Source organism: Anguilla rostrata, chromosome 4, assembly GCF_018555375.3.
Source record: "Anguilla rostrata isolate EN2019 chromosome 4, ASM1855537v3, whole genome shotgun sequence".
Lineage (NCBI taxonomy): Eukaryota > Metazoa > Chordata > Actinopteri > Anguilliformes > Anguillidae > Anguilla > Anguilla rostrata.
Genome location: NC_057936.1, coordinates 18,765,055 through 18,784,117, shown reverse-complemented (window position 1 = coordinate 18,784,117; position 19,063 = coordinate 18,765,055). Strand labels below are relative to the sequence as shown.

General features: G+C 40.2%; 1 protein-coding gene across 5 annotated transcripts in view; it reads right to left on the bottom strand.

Annotated features, from left to right (window-relative positions):
* The window catches only part of LOC135252709 (lethal(3)malignant brain tumor-like protein 4), an 87,465-nt gene that overhangs the window by 54,556 nt on the left and 13,846 nt on the right, over positions 1 to 19,063 (bottom strand). For 2 of the 5 annotated variants that reach the window (XM_064331114.1, XM_064331118.1), the window contains exons 2-12: positions 18,551 to 18,646; positions 17,898 to 17,992; positions 17,752 to 17,806; positions 16,415 to 16,500; positions 15,437 to 15,541; positions 14,400 to 14,535; positions 13,650 to 13,741; positions 13,105 to 13,256; positions 6,956 to 7,032; positions 1,790 to 1,875; positions 1,323 to 1,433 (exon numbers count right to left, since the gene is read on the bottom strand). In XM_064331114.1, coding sequence (XP_064187184.1) covers positions 1,323 to 1,433; positions 1,790 to 1,875; positions 6,956 to 7,032; positions 13,105 to 13,256; positions 13,650 to 13,741; positions 14,400 to 14,535; positions 15,437 to 15,541; positions 16,415 to 16,500; positions 17,752 to 17,806; positions 17,898 to 17,972 — 975 coding nt within the window. In that variant the 5' untranslated portion in view covers positions 17,973 to 17,992; positions 18,551 to 18,646. Of the gene's footprint in view, positions 1 to 1,322; positions 1,434 to 1,789; positions 1,876 to 6,955; positions 7,033 to 13,104; positions 13,257 to 13,649; positions 13,742 to 14,399; positions 14,536 to 15,436; positions 15,542 to 16,414; positions 16,501 to 17,751; positions 17,807 to 17,897; positions 18,008 to 18,536; positions 18,647 to 19,063 lie in introns of all 5 variants that reach the window. The other 3 variants (XM_064331116.1, XM_064331115.1, XM_064331117.1) reach the window with 3 other exon arrangements.

Genomic DNA, 19,063 nt, shown 5'->3' with positions numbered 1-19,063 from the left:
AATGTGTTGCATATAGGTTGGCACTGTGCATAAGAAAAACAGCTAAAGTATTTTTGTGCACAGTATCACATAGATTTTCTTATATTGGTTTTCAAGGTGTAAGGGCTTTCGGCTGATCAAAAATCAGTTCTTAATGAACAAAATGTTTGTAAATTTTTTCCTCTAGGTTGAATTGTTTGAACAAAATTCCACTAGCATATAGTACAATATAAACACTATATGGCCAAAAGTATGTGGACTGCTGACATACAACATCTCATCCAAAGGTATGAAGTTGGTCCACCCTTTGCTATAACAACCTCCACTCTTCTGGGAAGGCTTTATACTAGATGTTGGAGCATTGCTGCAGGGATTTGCTTCCATTCAACCAGAACAGCATAATGAGATCGGGCACTGCTCGGGCAATTAGGCCCGGCTCGCAGTTGGTTTTCCATTTGAACCCAAAGATGTTGCATGGGGTTGAGGTCAGGGCTCTGTACAGACCAGTCAAGTCCTTCTACACCATTCTCAACAAAACCATTTTTATATGGACCGTGCTGTGAGCCTGGGGGCATTGTCATGCTGAAACAGGATAGGGCTTTCCCCAAACTGTTGGGGAAGCACAGAATCGCCTTGAATGTGATTGTATGCTGTAGCATTAAGATTTGCCTTCACTAGAACAAAGGGTCCCATCCAAAACTATAAAAAACAGTAGACCAGGGGGTGTCCAGATACCTTTAGTCATATAGTGTAATATTTTACACCTCTAAACATCCATAATATCACTTGGTTACCAGGTTCCCTTTCAGAGTCTCCAAATGACCTTTTTCGGAAACCTGCCTCGACATAGCATAGAAAAAACGATGCAGAATACTCATTTTTGGTGGTATTGCTATCATAATTGGAACCAAGAGACCAGGATTATGCCTGTAGTCAAAAGGGTTCAATAATAGTAACCATTTTATTTTGGGTATGTCATTTTCAGGCTTGTGTTTAAATTAGGAGGCAATACAGAAGGGGTTACATTCCAAACACGGTAGCACTGAATATGAAATCACACAGATTCATTTCTCAGAATATGGCAAGCTAAATTGAAATTTGAGATTGTGACAAAGATGTTCTTTTTCAGTTAGCTTGCAATGGAGTACATGTTCATCTGAAAGATAGCTCTTGAATTAAAAACCTCCACTTTATCTGTTTGATTGTTAATATTTTTAATATGTATATTTTTGCCTATATTGCTCGATGGTGAAAACATTACATTACATTTAAGGTAGATCAAAAAAACCTACTGAACTGAATTTTGCTTTGATATGTGCTGAGTGTAACGGTCACTCCCTCACCTTGACCCGGTAGTCCTCTGTGTCTACAATGGTGGCCACCCGTATGAGCATGGGGTTCCGCCTGTCCACTGCCTCCAGCTTCATGTTCACCTGGAACCTGTGTGGTGCTCTCTGAAAGATGCATCAGGATCCCAAGGTCAGTCACCTTTGCCACTCTACGCCGATTTGTTTTAAGAAGCAAAAACTATGAAAGGTTTTTCACGACGAAGGTTGTCCTTCAACTGTGGCATCGCGTATTAAATCACACATGCAGTTTGATTATTTTTATTTAAATGCAGCTCAGACATAGCTTCAGGCCTGGTCCTCTTTGATCACATACACATATCGGTAATTTCACTTTTACAGTGACACCATCAAGCACTTTAAACGATTAAGCAAATTGCAGCAAAGTGCAGAGGTAACGGTAGCACATCAGGCACAGGAATTATAGCTTTTAAGATGTCCGCTCTGATTTACACAAGACTTACCATACAGAAGGCCTGGCTCGGAACCACAGAAGAGCCAGTGTCTTCCAAGTACTCTTCCCACAGAAAATTTTCTGGATTGGGATGTCCTGAAAAATCAAAAAATGCTATGCTTCCAACTGTATTCCATTTAAAGGAATCCCCTAAAATTCTATGTGATAATCTGTACTGGGATGCTTCAAAATACGCAACATTTGTGAAGAAACAAAGCAAATGTAAAGCTTTGATAAGCAGGCAATGATTGTCTGTCACAGAGGTCTCGGTTTGCTTTGGTTTTGTTATCCCCACTCTCTGTTGTTTCACTAGTGATTACTCAAACTTGAGGCTTATGCATTTTCCTTGAAAACACAGAGGGCACATCATCTTTTGATTTCAGAGGGGCATGTTCAATTTGTGCTTTCGGCCCATGTGAAGTTTTTGCTAAATAAGCCAGAGCAACCAGGCTAAATTGACACAAGCAGCTCCACCCAATGCTACAAATGCTACAAGTACAAATAATGTATTACATAGAAACAGAAATGTAAGTGTAAATTGCAGCACCTCGCTGTTGACTTGGACTATGAACTAGGAATACATTACGAATGCATCCATCTACTGCAAAAACAAGACACAAATTTCCTGGGCTGTTGTGAGCAGAGCTTTCAGATTAGTGGAGTGAAAACAAATTGGATTTTGCTCAACAAGGTTTACACGCAAAACTGAAGAATGCCATGAATGCATTATTCATGTTGCTTCTTGGCTGGAGGTACATTGTTTTACCCTCACACATAATAAATAAACCTAATGATGCTGAGGAATGTGAACTCCAGTATATGGAAAACAGACCAACCTCCAATATACAGGGGATATATGAGAAATATAGACCAACCGCAACACAATCTGAATCACACACTGCACCCAAACTGCCTGTGCTGCCCTGGTCTTGCATGAGTAAAGTAGGTAAAAAGCATTATTATGAAAACTATACATTACACAAGTACAAACTGTAAGACAAGTTTGTCAGACCATGCTTGTCATTGTACTAATGTCCTCCTGTACCTGTCAGCGTTAGTCATTCTGAAAGTGGTGGCCATGAAGGACAAACCCTTCTGGGCAGCCAATGCTACAATGTACTACCAGACATCTGGCTGGCCAGTGCAAAGTTAGCTTCTCCAGCAAACAGAACAGCCATCATGGCTCAGAGCTAAAATAATAAGAAGACTGATGATGCTGCACATCCAGGTTTGTCTTAGTGGTGGAGGTCATAGTCCCGCTTCAGCCTTTTGAGCCGGGCAGTAAAAAGTGTACAAGCACCCCCTTCTCCTCTGTCCTGTTGCCCATTGTCTCACTTGTGTGGATCAACAAGTTGAGGGACTATGAGGCCCTGTAGATGGTGGAGCTCTTGGCAGCAGACTACCCAAGCGATGCCACACATGGCTGTCACCACGTAGGAGACAAACTGCAGTAACTTTACGCCTTCACCTTAAATCCCACTCCATATGACTGACATTCACAGAAGATAATCCCTATAATAATTGTGCTTTATCAGTAGCACACACATTTTGCATACAAGACAGAAAAAATACCAATGGAAAATGTAGGATGGGTATTCTGGGAAATCAAAGGGACCAACATAGATTATAAGTAATAACACCGTATGACCTAGATATAAGGTTAATGCAGCAGTAACCACCTTCACACTAAGCCATCTCTATGCAAATAGAAATTTCATGTATAAATTACAAAAATAAGTGAACATAGGAAATAGTCCATGAATTCAATTTTTTAATCATAGGAGAATTAAATGAAATTCAGTTATGTAGTTTTTCTTTTCTGCATGTCATTTATTTAAGCTTGTACAGCTTGTAAGCTTTCACAACTGAAAAAAAACTGGAAAAAAGGCAAGACTGCTGTATATTTTAATGTGCAATATAAAAATAATTGTCCCTGGTTTGGCATATTTCACATAGTGGAACCTTTATATATTTATGTGTAGCTACACTGGCCAGACCTGAGGCGTATTTTAAAATGGGTATAGGTTTGTGCAGCTAATTATAAAAAAAATGGAAACTGGCATTTAATTCACCCATTTTTTCTTTTCTTGTCCTTTCCCTTGTACCTTACTAGACAGGACAATGTTAATACTTCCATGTTGTCCACATTTGCTTTCGATTGAGCCTGCTATAAAGGCCGCTACCCATTTGTAGCTCGTTTCCTCTGCTCATTTCCTCTCCTAAGTCAAAGTGCTCAGTAACGTCCCAGCCCCGCGTCCTTGGTCCCTGGATCTGAGCGCTGGTGATCTCTGCTATCTGGGTTATGGCAGGGGATCGATTACACGCACTGCGCGCGGCCTGGTTTCACCAGCCAGTCATAATGGCGCTCAGAGTGGCTGCGATTACAGAGCGCGATACTGTCCCCCGCTTTCCTCATGGCAACTTCTCAGATGCATAATTATTCTGCTCCAGAACTAATTTGAACAGCCCACGCATGCTTTTAAGGGAAAAACTGATGATGCAGGCACTTTGGGGGGAAAGTCTTGTGGAGCGCACGAGCGAGTTCTGCCGCTCAGCTCAGCAGATTGATGTGTGAGCCAAAGGGGCGGGTACTGAATACACTGACCTGGATTCATTGGAAACGTGCAGTACGACGAGGTTGTTCACGACCGCTAATGCGATTAACTTTGCTGCTATCAACCCCCGGGCGAAGCTGCCGCCAGCAGTGGTGCTGGCCAGCGAAAACCAGGTTTATCACACCTCAGTTCAGATGCTACAGTCTTAACCAAGGCTGATGGAAAGCTTTATGATGCCAGGTGTAGACACCACAGAATGGCAACAGGTTTTAAAAAATGTGTCAAATGTAAAAAGTGTCATGGTCTGAATCCAGATTGGGACAGTCCTAGAACTGGACACTAAGCAATGAGTCCAGATTATGGCAAGTCTCACTAGGAACACACTTTGACACAGGCCACGAGACCGATCTCAGTGCCTGGTTACTCTGGGATCCTGACCATCTTTTAACCTGTGGGGGCTAAAACTTTAAAAGGGAGCTAACTGAATGATACCATCAAAGAAATGGCAAATCCAGTTCCCAGTTTTGGTGCAGTACTTTTCACACACTCACACACACAAACACACACACACACACAAAATGTATGAAGAGCTATCGCATAAGGAATATTAAAAAAGAAAATCAGAGGTTTGAAATAAGACATGTGTTAAAATGTCCAACTTCATTGAATATGCATTAAAAATGGCATTAAGCGTTCACTCAAATATGTAAATGCTTACATATAAGTACAGTATGAATAAGAATAAAATAAACTGTATAATAAGATTAAATAAGCTAACCTTATATTGCGAATTACGCTAAGAACAATTTCGTTATTGAATAGAAACAAAACCTAAAATGTATCATTAAAATCCTTAGAACTAAATTGATATTTAATAATAAATTATATAAATTATTAAAGAATAAATTCAACGATTGTCCAGTCATGGAATATTCAAAATGTGAAATCTTGAATGCCATTTTATAAGTTAGACTGCCGTATTAAAATATTCTACTTTTGAGTACTCCGCTTTCATTTTTTAAAATTATTCTCTTGTTTTTCTACCAGCATGCACCCGAGCACCTAAGAATGTGGAAAGGTCCATCCTTACATAACAGCAGAACAGATGAAATAACAAAATGCCTTGGTTCAATCTGCAGCCTCCTCTTCTGTGTTCAGATATGTGAACAGATTCACTGACAGCCCAAATCAATACGAGGATACAGAGTGTGGGGAGTCTGAATGACAAACCTGACACCTGATCAAAAACGCAATAATAGGAGTACAAGAGATCACAGTGAGGCCTCACGTCAAACCGAAAGGTAAATCTCAAGCACATGACAGGGATTGGGGTCTTGATTTTCTGATTCCTCTAATTCTCTTTTCGCAAAGTCTGATGGATAGTGAACTGTAGCTGTGGTAGAGCCGTTGCACATATTTGGCATGTTTAATACTTTAAACAGCGGTTAAAATATATTTACAGACAGGGATGTGGAGGAATTTCAATTTGGAATGATAAAAAATACTGGCAATAATTCATTTGCTATATTAATAATAATTAATTTGACATGCTATATTCTCACACAAGATATTTCTTCTAAGTTACTCAGAAGATTTGTTTGTCGTAATTGTGTTATCGGCAGGTGAAGTAAAATAAACACATCTTTGACACAAAAAGCTTAACTTTATCTGTGACATACAGAAGGTAATATGGAACAAAAGCTAGGTAGCTAAGTGGGTTTGGTCAGAAAAAAGGTCACAAAGATGACTAGACATGAGCATTAACATGAGCTCTTGCATCTTCACCTGCCATGAATCTACCACTCTCAAAGATGATTTCCTCAAATATCTTGGCTGACTCATCAAAAGTCCCAATATCTCCTATAAAAGGTCACCTTTTACAGTTTTTAGTAGAAACCAGCTATATCACGTTGTAGAATGATTGATGGAGAATGATTGCAGGGTTCAGCAACAAATTCAATCTCTGGGATTCCTGGGTCTCTTATTCCAAAGAATGCTTATTTGAAAAAGTTTTTAGTATCCAGGGGTGTAGATTTAATGCCAAATTTACATTAGCAAATCAGAGATATAGCTAAGTTACGATTCCTTGCATTTAACTTAATGGCAGTTCCTTGTATGAAATGTGAGGCAGGGCTGGGGGTGGCTACTGCACATGTGGTGAACAGACAGGAAAAACATAAAAGAAGCATTGGCTTGCTGCCTTTTATTGGTCCAAAACATCAACACAACAGAAATAAATGAAGAAAGGCCAATCTGGCATCCAAACTGCTCAGAAGCAAAAGATTAACAAAAAGCAAACAAACTTCCACCAACACTGTGCCACACTGTGCATAGCCCAGCGCCCATATGCCCTCAAAACACTCCTCTCTAGACTTGGAAGCCAGGCCTCTTACAGAGCCCATAATTAGGCAATGGGCCATAGCTGATGTGATTACAATGAACAACAGCTGCAGCCATCCCTGTCTGTAAGGCCGTTGCTGCCCCCTGGTGGGCAGCATCCTAATTCCCTTCCTGGCATCACAGAAAGAATATATTCTTCTCTCAATCTCAACCTATTTCAGCAAGCCTGAAGAACTGGTCAGGGGTAACTGACTGCTGCAGGGTCAAGTTTAGATACTCACCCTGAGGTGCTGTGAGTGGCCGCCCATGGTCCTGACACCATCCCACGGGGTGAATGTGTGGACTGGTGGCATCACACCTGCAAACAAAAGCACAATTGCCCTATTACAAAATGCAAAAAAGAAGCCAATTCATAAGACCTTACTATTATTATCATATCATCAATGCATAAATGCATGAGGCTGAAATGAAGTCATACACATTTCAGAGGCACAATATGGCATATGTACTATTAATATACATACATATTTGTACATGAAGATGTGTCCTGATTCAAAATATATCTTTTAAAACAATGCCTGGAATGCTCATGAACCCATAGGAGTTACAGCGAGCTGGACACAGACATGTGCTTCATTTATAGCAAAAATGACAAATAAATGAATATACGCAAAATATATCCTCAAAGTTTCTGATGCAACGATCAATGTCTTCAACAGCTACTGGATATTACTGCAGGGGAACTCTGATAAAATAAGTCCTCCTCTACCCATGCACACGCACGCGCACATTTTAAATGGCTCTGCCACAACTTCATTTTTAAGCCACTGAGCAGATCCTTAAATCCACCCAGCTGATGTTTTTATCCACTTGTCAACTGCGAAGGGTACACGGAGGGTTTACAGACAGATGTCAGCGTGCGACTGGGGGCGGGGGGGGGGGGGGGGAGGGCGAGGGGGCTGCGCGTGTGCCGCGGTGAGCTGCGACTCCTGGACTCCACAGTGCGAGAGCCGGTAGCGGCAGTGGAATTAGCTTCTCCTGCTGGACAGTGTCAATACGGCAAAGAGAGAAGCAACCTGGAGCGAGGGGGGCGGGAGAGACTACACAGCTGCAGTGCAGGCCTGACCGCGAGTCGGTAATAAGAGGCCAGAGCAATTCTGTACAATTAAATAAGCCAAAAAACTGATGTATGCCTCCCCCTCCAGGAGGCTCAGTGCAGTTTTAGTTTAACATAACACAGCCATTGTGACAGTATTATTCCCAATCTTCACATTTCTACTGCCCTACCTGCTCTGTAATTTAAACTGATAGTCAAAAATACTTATGCAAATTAGACACATGCAGAACCAAAATTTTTAAAATGCAACTAATTTTTAGTTACTACTGGACTACCAGTTACTACTGGAGGTGGAAAAGTATGTCACTTGAACTGCTGATCTGACAGACTCAGGCCAGCACAGTAAATTCTTGATACATTGTTTTCTTTTGGAAAAGAAATTAATTATTAACCTTCAAGGTATAACTGAAATTACTGGTTATTACCTGCTGTACCTAAAGTTACTGTTATCACCAGGGCATTTTTAACTATAAGTAAGTCATTTCAATGATGCACTGGCAGTCTCTGTCTTTGCACACATTTGCCAAATCTGTGCTCATCTGCTTGAATTTCTTCTTCTAAAAATGTGTTTGGGATGTTTCTGGGCATGACGCACTTTCTGTGAGGGGAGGGGAGGGTGGGGCTACAGAGTCTGTGGGGTGGGGTCAGGTTTCAGCAAAGTGTTTGTACAGTAGCTAGCTACTGCAATGGCAGAGGTGAATAAGCACAAGTACAGTGAAGCAAAACGACAAGCCGACAAAGCTCATTCAAAATCCAGAGTCAACCCTGGAATTGCTTTTCCTCAAAGGCGACAGCTGAAGTTCACAAAGAGATGTGTTTGATGTGTTTTCTGTTGGTCCTGCAAGTAATGTTACCTCTAGCTATCCAGCTAGCTACGTTCGGTAGCTAGATGACCGAAGTTGGGTACTCAGGGTGAGTGAGCAGGGTTCAAGACGGAGGAGGAGACTTTTTTGATTGTAAACACAGGACCACGGTAAGGCTAAAAAGTCCTGTACAGTATGTATTTAACCATTCATTGTAATATTTTGAGTCCAAAGTGGTGGAATACAAAGCACAAAAATTAAAACAACAAAAATTGTGTCACTGTCCTAATACTCCTATTATGTCCTAATAATGATCAGGAAAGTTAATTTAAAATGAATATCCAAAAGGTTTCCTTTTGCTGCTTTTGGATCCCAAATGTAGCTAATTTCAGAATCTTGGTGGCAGACTTATTTTCTCAATTTTGAAAAACCTCAAGTTTAAATGTCAGGGTTATGTGTATTATAGTGCACAGAAACAGCATCATCCTGACCACTTCTATTCATTCTTCTCAATTTATGCACATACTGCCTGCGTTAGAGCAGGGTCCAAAAACATATTCACAAATTGCTAACAAGCGTTTGGAGCAATCTTTTGATTTTTACTAACTCATGATCAGTGGTCTCTACAGTGCTCCTGGAGAGGTGTTACTTTCCCATCTGTTCTCCTAGCTACTGGGTTTTCAGTTAGCTGGCTAAGCACCAAAGAAAAAAGACACGGTAACAGTGGCTGCAGCTGTCTAGCAAACTACAGTTAAGCACATGTCACATTTAACATTTACAAAACATTATGAAATAATCATCAATGTACTTTAAGTATAGTTTCAAAAATAGAAATAAAATTCTGGAAAGGGTAACTCTGTCATCGCATAGGAATTATGAGCATGACAGCTTATTGCCTACTAAATGTTTTTATTTGTAACAACTTTCCTTGAAGGAAAACAAAGGTTGAATCTCAAAAATGCCCCAGTTGTGCAAACAAGCTCCAGGGAGAGTGCAGTTCTGTGGGCACAAGCACACAGCCAATGGCTAACAAGTTAAATTGGCCTCGAGTCAAATATGTAAATGCTTGGTGCATCCATGCAAGAACTTTCCCTCAGTTTTATTTTGTATGAATACATGCCATACCCATATGCCCTATGGTTGTAATTACTTCAACAACAATACAATATTTTAGCAGCTGACCTTCCAGTTTTCTAATCACAATGGCAATCACATATGCCTGTCCTAAAGACCAAAAAACAAAACAGGGTGCCTAAAAACCTTGTATGGTTACTTCCAAAAATAATTAACAAAGGGAGAGATTGGCACTACAAAGGTCTACCACACAGAACTACATACAAGACAACAAGACCAGATTCCCTGAATTGTTGTAGGGTTTGGATGCTGACTTAATTAAGGGCTTCTTTCTACCTCACAGATACGCAATACCCTGCAGTGCATCAAAGCAAATAAATGAGCAAGATTTAAAAGAGCTGTGCCTGGACTATAAGTTGGTCCCAAAACAATCTTAAATCCCAGAATCCAGCTTGTTCTAATGTATTTTTTTACTAAGGAATTTTCCTATGTGGCATGTATTTCACAAAAGTAAGCCAATGTGACATCTTTACAAATGCAGCAAATGAAGTGGGAAATCCAGGGGGGCTTTCTGCTGCACAAAGAATCCACACAGAACATTTCCACTTTTTTTGCCTTTTTCTTTTGCCTCACTGAGGCTCTGTACGCTCCAAAGATTTTTTTTGGAAAAACATGATTTCGAATGTATTAAAATGAGGTCCCTCACCTTGTCAGCCAAAATTTCCCAGTGACATATAACAAAGGTCTCAGTATAAGATAGAGGTTTATAAATTTCAGACTAATTTGACCCTGGTATCTCTTAAAGCAGACCTGCATTAATATAATATGACTTTTTTATACACTGTTCCTTAATTTTAAATGAGGTGCCATTTGCTCCAGCTTCCAAATCCTTTCACAAAACATCCATATTCAGTGCATGTCGAATCATAAGTCACTATCAGGCCTTTTACATTTGAACACAATTCTGTTATGAATGGTAAGTGTTGCCTGAGTGTTGGTTTTTGGATTTATTCTCAACCTTCCCATCAGCTCCCCATCCTTTTCTGCACTGTGAGAGGCGAACAGCCGTACTGTAGCTCAAAGACCCATTTAGGAAATATACTGTAGACACAATTCCAAAGGTGATTTTTAAGTTGGATTTCTGTTTTAACATCTGTTTGAGCTTGGCTGTCTAGGCTGAAATTAGCTAGTGCAAGTGAGCAATTATTGTCACCATCAATGGCAATTACCTGTTCAAAGTAACATTATTTGATCAAATAATGTAATTATACAATAGAAAGTTGTGTAGGCTGGTTTCGCTTGTAGAAAAGCAACTACATGCATTGACACATGCTGTTAAACAATATCTGCTCAGTAATAGGGTTTCTTGGTTCCAGCTTTACTCGTTATTAAATTTTCAATATCATCAAAACACTTCAGGGTCAAGTAAGTCTACATTATCTCTTACATTACCTACAATGCAGAAGACAATTAGATCTTTGCTGAAGGTTGAAAGGGAGGATATTACAGCCTCTCATCAGTATCCCTGAAAGTGTTATGTAGTGTTACATGTCTTAATTTAAATCATATGACACCAAATGACTTTCCCTATACAAACAAGAACCAATTCTTCTAATATTATTCATCAATGCAGTTAACTTCCTTCCAATTATCTTCTGTCTCCATTACTGATAAGAAGAGGTTCAGTTTTATATCCAATAAATAGATCCCACATTTTACAAGCTCTCTCCTTAACTGAACTCTTGAATGAAGCTACTTAGGGCTGAAGTATATAAATCTGAATACAGGACATTTTCAGCTATATTAAGTTATGACAATGTCTATGGGACAGAATACTTTTAAGATGAACTGCAGCTGTCCATTGGATACAGGTCTTACTAGACAAAGTAAGAGACATGACGTAGCTTTCACTAACCAGCTGGCTAAATCTCATAAATCATTTTTACTGACTGTATGTCAAAAGGAAGTGTCATATTCTAGCTGAAGATAAGGGGACATAAATAATTATTGCCAGCCTGTTAAAATGAATTTCAGCCGAGTGATATAGTGCTATATCAGTTGGCTACGCGGCATACTGCAATGCCAAGACAAATAGTTTCTGTCAGCTGTGTTTCTGTCTCTAAACTGGAAAAGCAAGACAGTTGACAGATGGACATTTGCTACTGCCTTCATCATCACAGAGTATTGAGATGTATTGTAGAAGCAGTAAATGGCGGTCAAATCTATCATTACATGCACTCAGAACTACCCGAAGAGACAATGGGCCTCATTCACAAAACCTTTCTTAAATTCTTCTTACTTTTGTGCTCAGCAAAGGTTCCTACTAAAAACCAAAGATTGATTCATAAAACATGGGCAGACCTTTCTTTTCTTGTGTGTCAGAGGATGAATGCCAGTTGTTCGAAAAATTAATATCACAATAATATGCTTGTTCATGTTGATTTGCACAAGGAAACACCCTAGCAATGCCATAAAAGGAATGCAACCTTTAGGGTCATGTGCAAACATCAGCCAATCATTATTCTCTGTAAACATATCTGCGCTCATAAATGTGCGCTCCCTAAGGCAAAATTAGCCAAGTAATCCAAAAGCAACAAATACACCATTGCTAAGTGCTGGGTTTGGCTTTGCAATTGTCAGTCATTATATATCATTATCAATCATCATTAATCACTTTTAGTATGAAACACTTACGTGTTTCCAAACACACACAGATTTTCCAAAGAACAAATTCACATAAGAAAGAAAATGATGAATGCCAAAATGTTTGTGGAAATATGCTTGAATGAGGCCCAATATTATTAACAAACACAGAGCAAAAAACACAAAAATGGTCAATGTGATCAAATATAGCTACTGCAATACCATATAGTGTTCAGTCATTTTTAAGTGGATATGAACCGCTGTTGCAGCTAGATTAAAGCAAAACCATCCATAGAGCTGAAATTACAACTGCTCAAAAAAAAAACTGAATCAAACATCTGGCTCCAATGAAAAAAGTAACTGAAATAAGTTCTCTTGCGTGCCATTCAAGAGACTCCAGAAAGTCAATTTTCTCATAAATTGATTGTACAATACATGTCATGTAGTCACTCAAAATGGCAAAACATGGCCTCGTACTTATTCTAAATCTATGTTTTTTTTCTTCTTTTTTTCCTTTCAAATAAAGAATCATACAATAAACCACAGGTATCAAATTAAAACCCTTATTTTGGCCGTTACTTCAATACTAAACTAAATAAGGTTTTGCAAGTTATGGCCAGGGATTCAATCTCTGAATGACCAATTTTATGTCACATTTTAAGGGAACCACTTACCCTAAACAGCTAAGGCTACTGTCTTCAAATTTTAAACTGGCACAGGACAGCAAATCAATTTGGCACAGCATTACAAAATGGGCTCTTGTATATCCATGTCTAATTAATCAACTTCTCACCAGTAGTCATATGTGTCATCCCAGTTATCGAAGTGGACCAGGAAACGGTTGTCTACGATGTCAGCAACAGTTGCCACACACACCAGGCAGGGATTCTTCCGGTCCACTGCCTCCAGCTTCATGCCCCCTTGAAATTTTGAGGTTGTCACCGTCTGTTCGCGAAACAACATACATTACAATCCCATTTAGCCAAGCTCGCATCTCACGTCACTTCCGCAAACATAACTAACACTATTTATTATTTTATCTTTACTGCACACCTTTTCATATTTTGATAACTCAGTAGAAAAAACATGGATGAAGAGCCCCCAGAACAGATGCAAAATCCTTGTAAAGAATTTCATATGCTATTAAAATACTTGCCCAAGAGAATATTCTCACTCACCATAACAAAATACAGAACGAAACATAATTCAATCCCATCTATTCATGTTCAAGTCTAAAATAAAGCCAGTATTGGTTTCTCCATGAACAGATTATACAGTGCACTGTATCTCTGGCTGCAGTGAACGTCTGTTGAGTCTACATGGAAATACAGTACTTACACTATTTTGGGTTTTAAACAGATTCTTTGGTGCAGCTTGAGCATTGCAAGCCTCTTGGTACTTCGCCCAGTTAAACTCATGCTCTTTATAACCTAAAATCAAGAGAGTGCACATGAGCACTGTTAAAAAAACAAAGAAAAAACACAAATTTTTCTGTATACTTCACAGAAAAGAAAATGAATATGTGATTTGAATGTTAACTGACCATATCATAGCAAATACATTATTCCATAACCCCATAAGGCTGTTTTATACTCCTGCGTAGTTTTTGTGATCTATGTTGTGTGCGGCACTGGCAAATGCATAGAGCATTTATACTAGTGCAGCAGGCCGTGTAATCAGATTTCTGGTATAAATTATAAAGTTTTATTTTATATTTATTTATTGACAAATTATGACGTATCATCAAACCTCTTCAACTATTAATTTCAGCGAGGTCCCAAAAATGAATGGGAGTGAACTGGAAGCCTCACTACTGGTAAGTGAAAGCAACTGAGTTCTAGAACACTGACACAGAATTTTGGAAAAAATAAAATAATAACATTCCAAAAAACCTAATCTTCAAAGTGTTAATAAGAAAATTGAAATACTGAATTAAAAAATTTAAAAAACCCTGAATGCTTACACATATTTCTAGATGGTACAATGATGGCTTTATTATACATTATATAACATTAAGCAGTATCATTTAATTTGTGTAATTGTGCTATGTGCATTATGCTTTATGAGAGTACAGACATGGCATCTAACCTTTTGGAGGGTGTAGCTTGTGTCCTGTCATCTCACACCACCCAGCAGGCTTTATGTCAGGAGAATCTGCATTTACCCAGAAGTCATAGCACTCCAAGTATCCCTCAATGCGCAGCCGCAACCGATAGCCAATCACCTTTTTTAAAAGATGCAAGACACTACATTTATATCTGGCCAAAAAAGCCATCAGGAAGCCCGTTCCAGACATATACATACACTACATTTCCAAAGGTATGTGGACAACTGAACATCACACTCACATGTACTTGTTGAATATCTCATTTCAAAACCATGGGGAGACCACTATTCCTCCTCCACCAACCTTTACAGTTGGCACTATTCCAGTCAGTATAGTTGGCACTTCACTACTACAATAGTGAAGCGTGATTCATCACTCCAGAGAACGTGTTTCCACTGTTCCAGAGTCCAATGGCGATGTGCTTTACACCACTCCAGCCGACGCTTGGCACTGCGCATGGTGATCTTAGGCTTGTGTATGGCTGCTTGGCCATGGAAACCCATTTCATGAAGCTCTTGATGAACAGTTCTTGTGCTGACGTTGTTTCCAAAGGTAGTCTGGAACGCTGTCGTGAGTGTTGGAACTGAGAACAGCTGATTTTTATGTGCTACACGCTTCAGCACACGGAGGTCCAGTTCTGTGAGTTTGTGTGGCCTACCGCTTCGCGACTGAGCTGTTGCTGCTCCTATACGTGTCCCCTTCACAATAACAGCACTTACAGTTGAGTGGGGCAGCTCTAGCAGGGCATAAATTTGAGAAACTGACTTGTTGGAAAGGTGGCATCCTATGACAGCGCCACGCTGAAAGTCACTGAGCTCTTCAGTATGACCTAGTCTACTGCCAAAGTTAGTCAGAGGAGATTGCATGGCTGTATGCTTGATTTTATGCAACTCTTAGCAATGGGTGTGGCTGAAATAGCCGAAACCTCTAAATAGAAGGGGTGTCCACATACATTTGGAAATGTAGTGTATCTTGAACTTATCGGAACCACGGTCAGCCCGCTCCTGGTCAAACTCACCTCCGCCACAGACAGCACACAGAACACCGAGGGGTGGAGAGGGTCAATGCCTTCCAGTAGCATCCCCACTTTAAACCCGTTCCTGTTATTAGGAAAGGACTGAAACTGCAGGGAGACACACAGGCAAAAAAAAGTACCGCCAAACCCGGAGATTAAAAACCCACAAATGAATAGACCCAAAGACGCTTCTCCGCACAGACCGATTCATTAATTCAATATTATCATGCTCGCGTTTTCTAGCTGGTGGCATCGCTCTGAAGTGTCTCTGCAGCTTGGTTGCTATAGAAACAGCTGTTTATGCTTCTGAACGAACAGATGTCTCATCAAATCCTGTCACAGGAAAAAAAAAAAAAAACTCATCTGTACACTGCGTGTAGGAGAGGATCTATTCTGGCATGAATCACTGGTGGGGGGGAGGAGGAGGGGGGCGCTGAAAAACAGTGGGGCGCGCTGGCCACAGATGCCAGCTCCGCTCCCCGCCTCTAGCCAATTGTTAGGGCACTCCCCAGAGACGCCGCAGACTGATTATATTCTAACAGCACATTTGAAACTGCTGTGACAAACAATTATTTTTTGGCAAGCTCTCAGACAAAATGTCCCCAAAACAGGACCGAGCACGAGATGAAACCTGCCGATTCGCAGGCTCGGTATAGATTTTTTGTATATTGCGTCTGCCCCAGAGGCACAGCAGTGTAAACTGAGGTCATCTGTAGATTCAGCAAACATTGCCCTCTCGCAGGCATAATTAGCAATTATCAGACAAATAATTTGAATAGCACACAAACGTGTTGCTTCCCGCTCTCTCACAATTGCCACTCGAGGGACACGAGAACAATGGTGACGGCTAACTACAACTAACAGGACAACTAATGTAAACTCATTCTTTCACATTTTGACACTTTCTTTTTGTAAGAGAATACCTCGGCAACATGTTGCTAAAATAATCTATGTGCATACTAAGCGATGAATGATTGATACCTCTGTGAACAGTCTTGCCGGGGCAGCAATGGCCTTCTGCTCCTCCAGGTACTGATCCCATGACCACGGCTTCTTCTTACTATTGACTGTCACACATAATGAGAAAAAAAACAGCACTGCACTTCGCAGCTTGGAGCAGACAACATCCCTGAACCCCATTCGCTATACATGAGATATAACAAGGACCACGTCCAAAAAGAGGAGTTTTGCATAATGCCTGAAATCTACTCTGGCTCAAATAAATTCATTTTTTACAGAACGATGCTGTGGAAAAAAGAAAAACAGCGTTGTTAATGCAGACATTACAATCACTGTTAGGGAGAGGACTACAGCAAAGCAGCCACTTTAGGGAGCATTATCCTGTCATTGAGAAAACAATTATTTAGAGCAAGCGCTATTTGCTTTGGCAAGACTATATGAAAATGTAAAGCTTGCAGATGCAAATAAAAATTATTTTTCCATCTGCAAGCTTTAAAGTTACAAGCTACTTCTGTTACTGTGACCAACGTTTAATTAGATTTTGGAATACACAGTAATATCACAGCCGTATCGCTGACAAAATCTTCAAACAAACTTATTGATACTGGCTGACGAGCGAAGATCATGGCCAATTTGATGAGACATGTCTTCATCACCAGAAGAATAAAACTGATGACATGTGTATGCGCCTGATAAGATGCAGGCTTGACATTTTCCATCCAAGATAATAAACACGAGTTTGGAAATCCCATTACTGATAGATGTATTCTCTGCCATCAGTAACAAGCAATCAGCACAAGGCTATGGGGGGCGCGGGGGGGGGGGCTTTACTCAATCCATTCCTATTTATGTAATTGTATCTTGTGATCTCAACAAAACCAATTTGTTACAATGACAAGATAAGTGTCATGATTTTGCGAGCACAGTCATTTTGATAATATCGAAATCCTGAGTTACTAACTTCTGACCAGTTGTTAATGACAAATTTCTGAGATTTAAAAAAAAAAAAAGGTTTGCAGATGGCCTCAATGGATTCCCATAAAATACAAAATGAATCAGTAATAGAAAAAGTGAATTCTTTGTAAAAATCAAAGGCAATATCATAAAATAATGCCATCAATTTTTGAAAATAAAAGAAATGAGTTAGTTATGGGAAAGACCAAATTTATAAAATAAGATTCACAGCAATGTACTGTATGTTATGGCCCACATGCTTTGCTTTCTCAGTGCAGTGTTCTATTTCTGTTCTCTAAAACCGATTCTTATATTGTTACGAACTAACACTAAGGACTATTTTCATACAGCCCCGGTGTGTAGGTGCTTCCTATAAGTGAAATGTTATCTGAGGACAAGCTCACCATGGGAACTGGACAGTTTATTCTTCATCTTTGCCTCGTCTTCTCTCGGCCTCTCCTGAAACACAAGATCTTTAGTTACTAAGAGTGGAGGATGAGGGTGCCTTCATCCAGCTGAAATCTAGCAGATGAGAGGGAGAGACACGTACTCTCAGACAATATTCATCTGAAGTGCCTCTGGAGTTCATGCTCAGTTTCCTTCTCTTCCGCTCTTCTGCCTGCATCCTTAGAAGCCAGATGGAATCTACAGAGAATTCAACTAAATATCAAAACACAAATAAAACATGCCATTTCAATATGAATTCCCGCAGGTCTGTGAAAGCACATTTCCCTAATTTCTAGTACATTAGGTAAATTGTTAGGTGTGCTCTTGAGAAAACCGTTTATAACAGTTCTTCAGACACCAAGAATAGAAAACTTCAAAATCCTTCCATAAAATGTGCCAATTTCTATTTTTATATCCACTGTGGAGAATTCCGTATAAATCCTCACACATCTGGTGATTTATCAAATTACATTCTACCACACAGTGTATTAGCTCTATAGAGCAACGGAAACTGCGCCGTCCCTTGAACACCTGCGTTGCCATTTGGGTTCTGTTATGCATGCACAGTAAAAGAACAGGGAAATGGCCCCTGCTGATAGTGTGTCCTGGATTTGAATTCCATAAAGGACAGACACATTCATTTCATTTCATTAAGCCAGTTATTCCCCAGCTGGCGGAGATTTAGTGTTTGTGTGCGTTGCGTTAAATGCCTCGTTAATTGGAAAGCGGGGGAACGGCTCACTCCGGATCCCTCACCCTCGGGTGTCCGCACCCTTCCCACGCTACCAAGGACTCAGGCGCCCAGCGTCCATGACAGTCACATTCTACAGCCAACGTGTCCCAAGTCCTCGTCTGAAGGAGAGAAAGGAGCAGTTCAGTTTTACTCTCGGCCCGTAATTCTATTCGCTGACCCCTGTATAGACACCTCCAGTAAAGCAGTCCAAATAACATCTGACGGCGAGGTGGCGGAACGCCAAAATCAAGTGTTGGCCTACGATTCAGAGGCCCAAAGGTGGAATGAGAACCACTGAAGATGCGTTAATCCTTAAGCCCCTGATAAGTGCTATCAGGGTGCCAAATCCCACGGCTGCCTGTCCTTTGAGCCCGTTCCCCAAGGTGCATAATTGATCTCTGTGTAATTCACAGGAGGCGGTGAAAATCCATCTGAACACCATGACATTTCGCAAAGAAAAATATTCGTTGAACGAAGGGCATATCTGTGAATGTCTATACGAAAATACTACAACCTCTTATGCGCATCTTGTATCT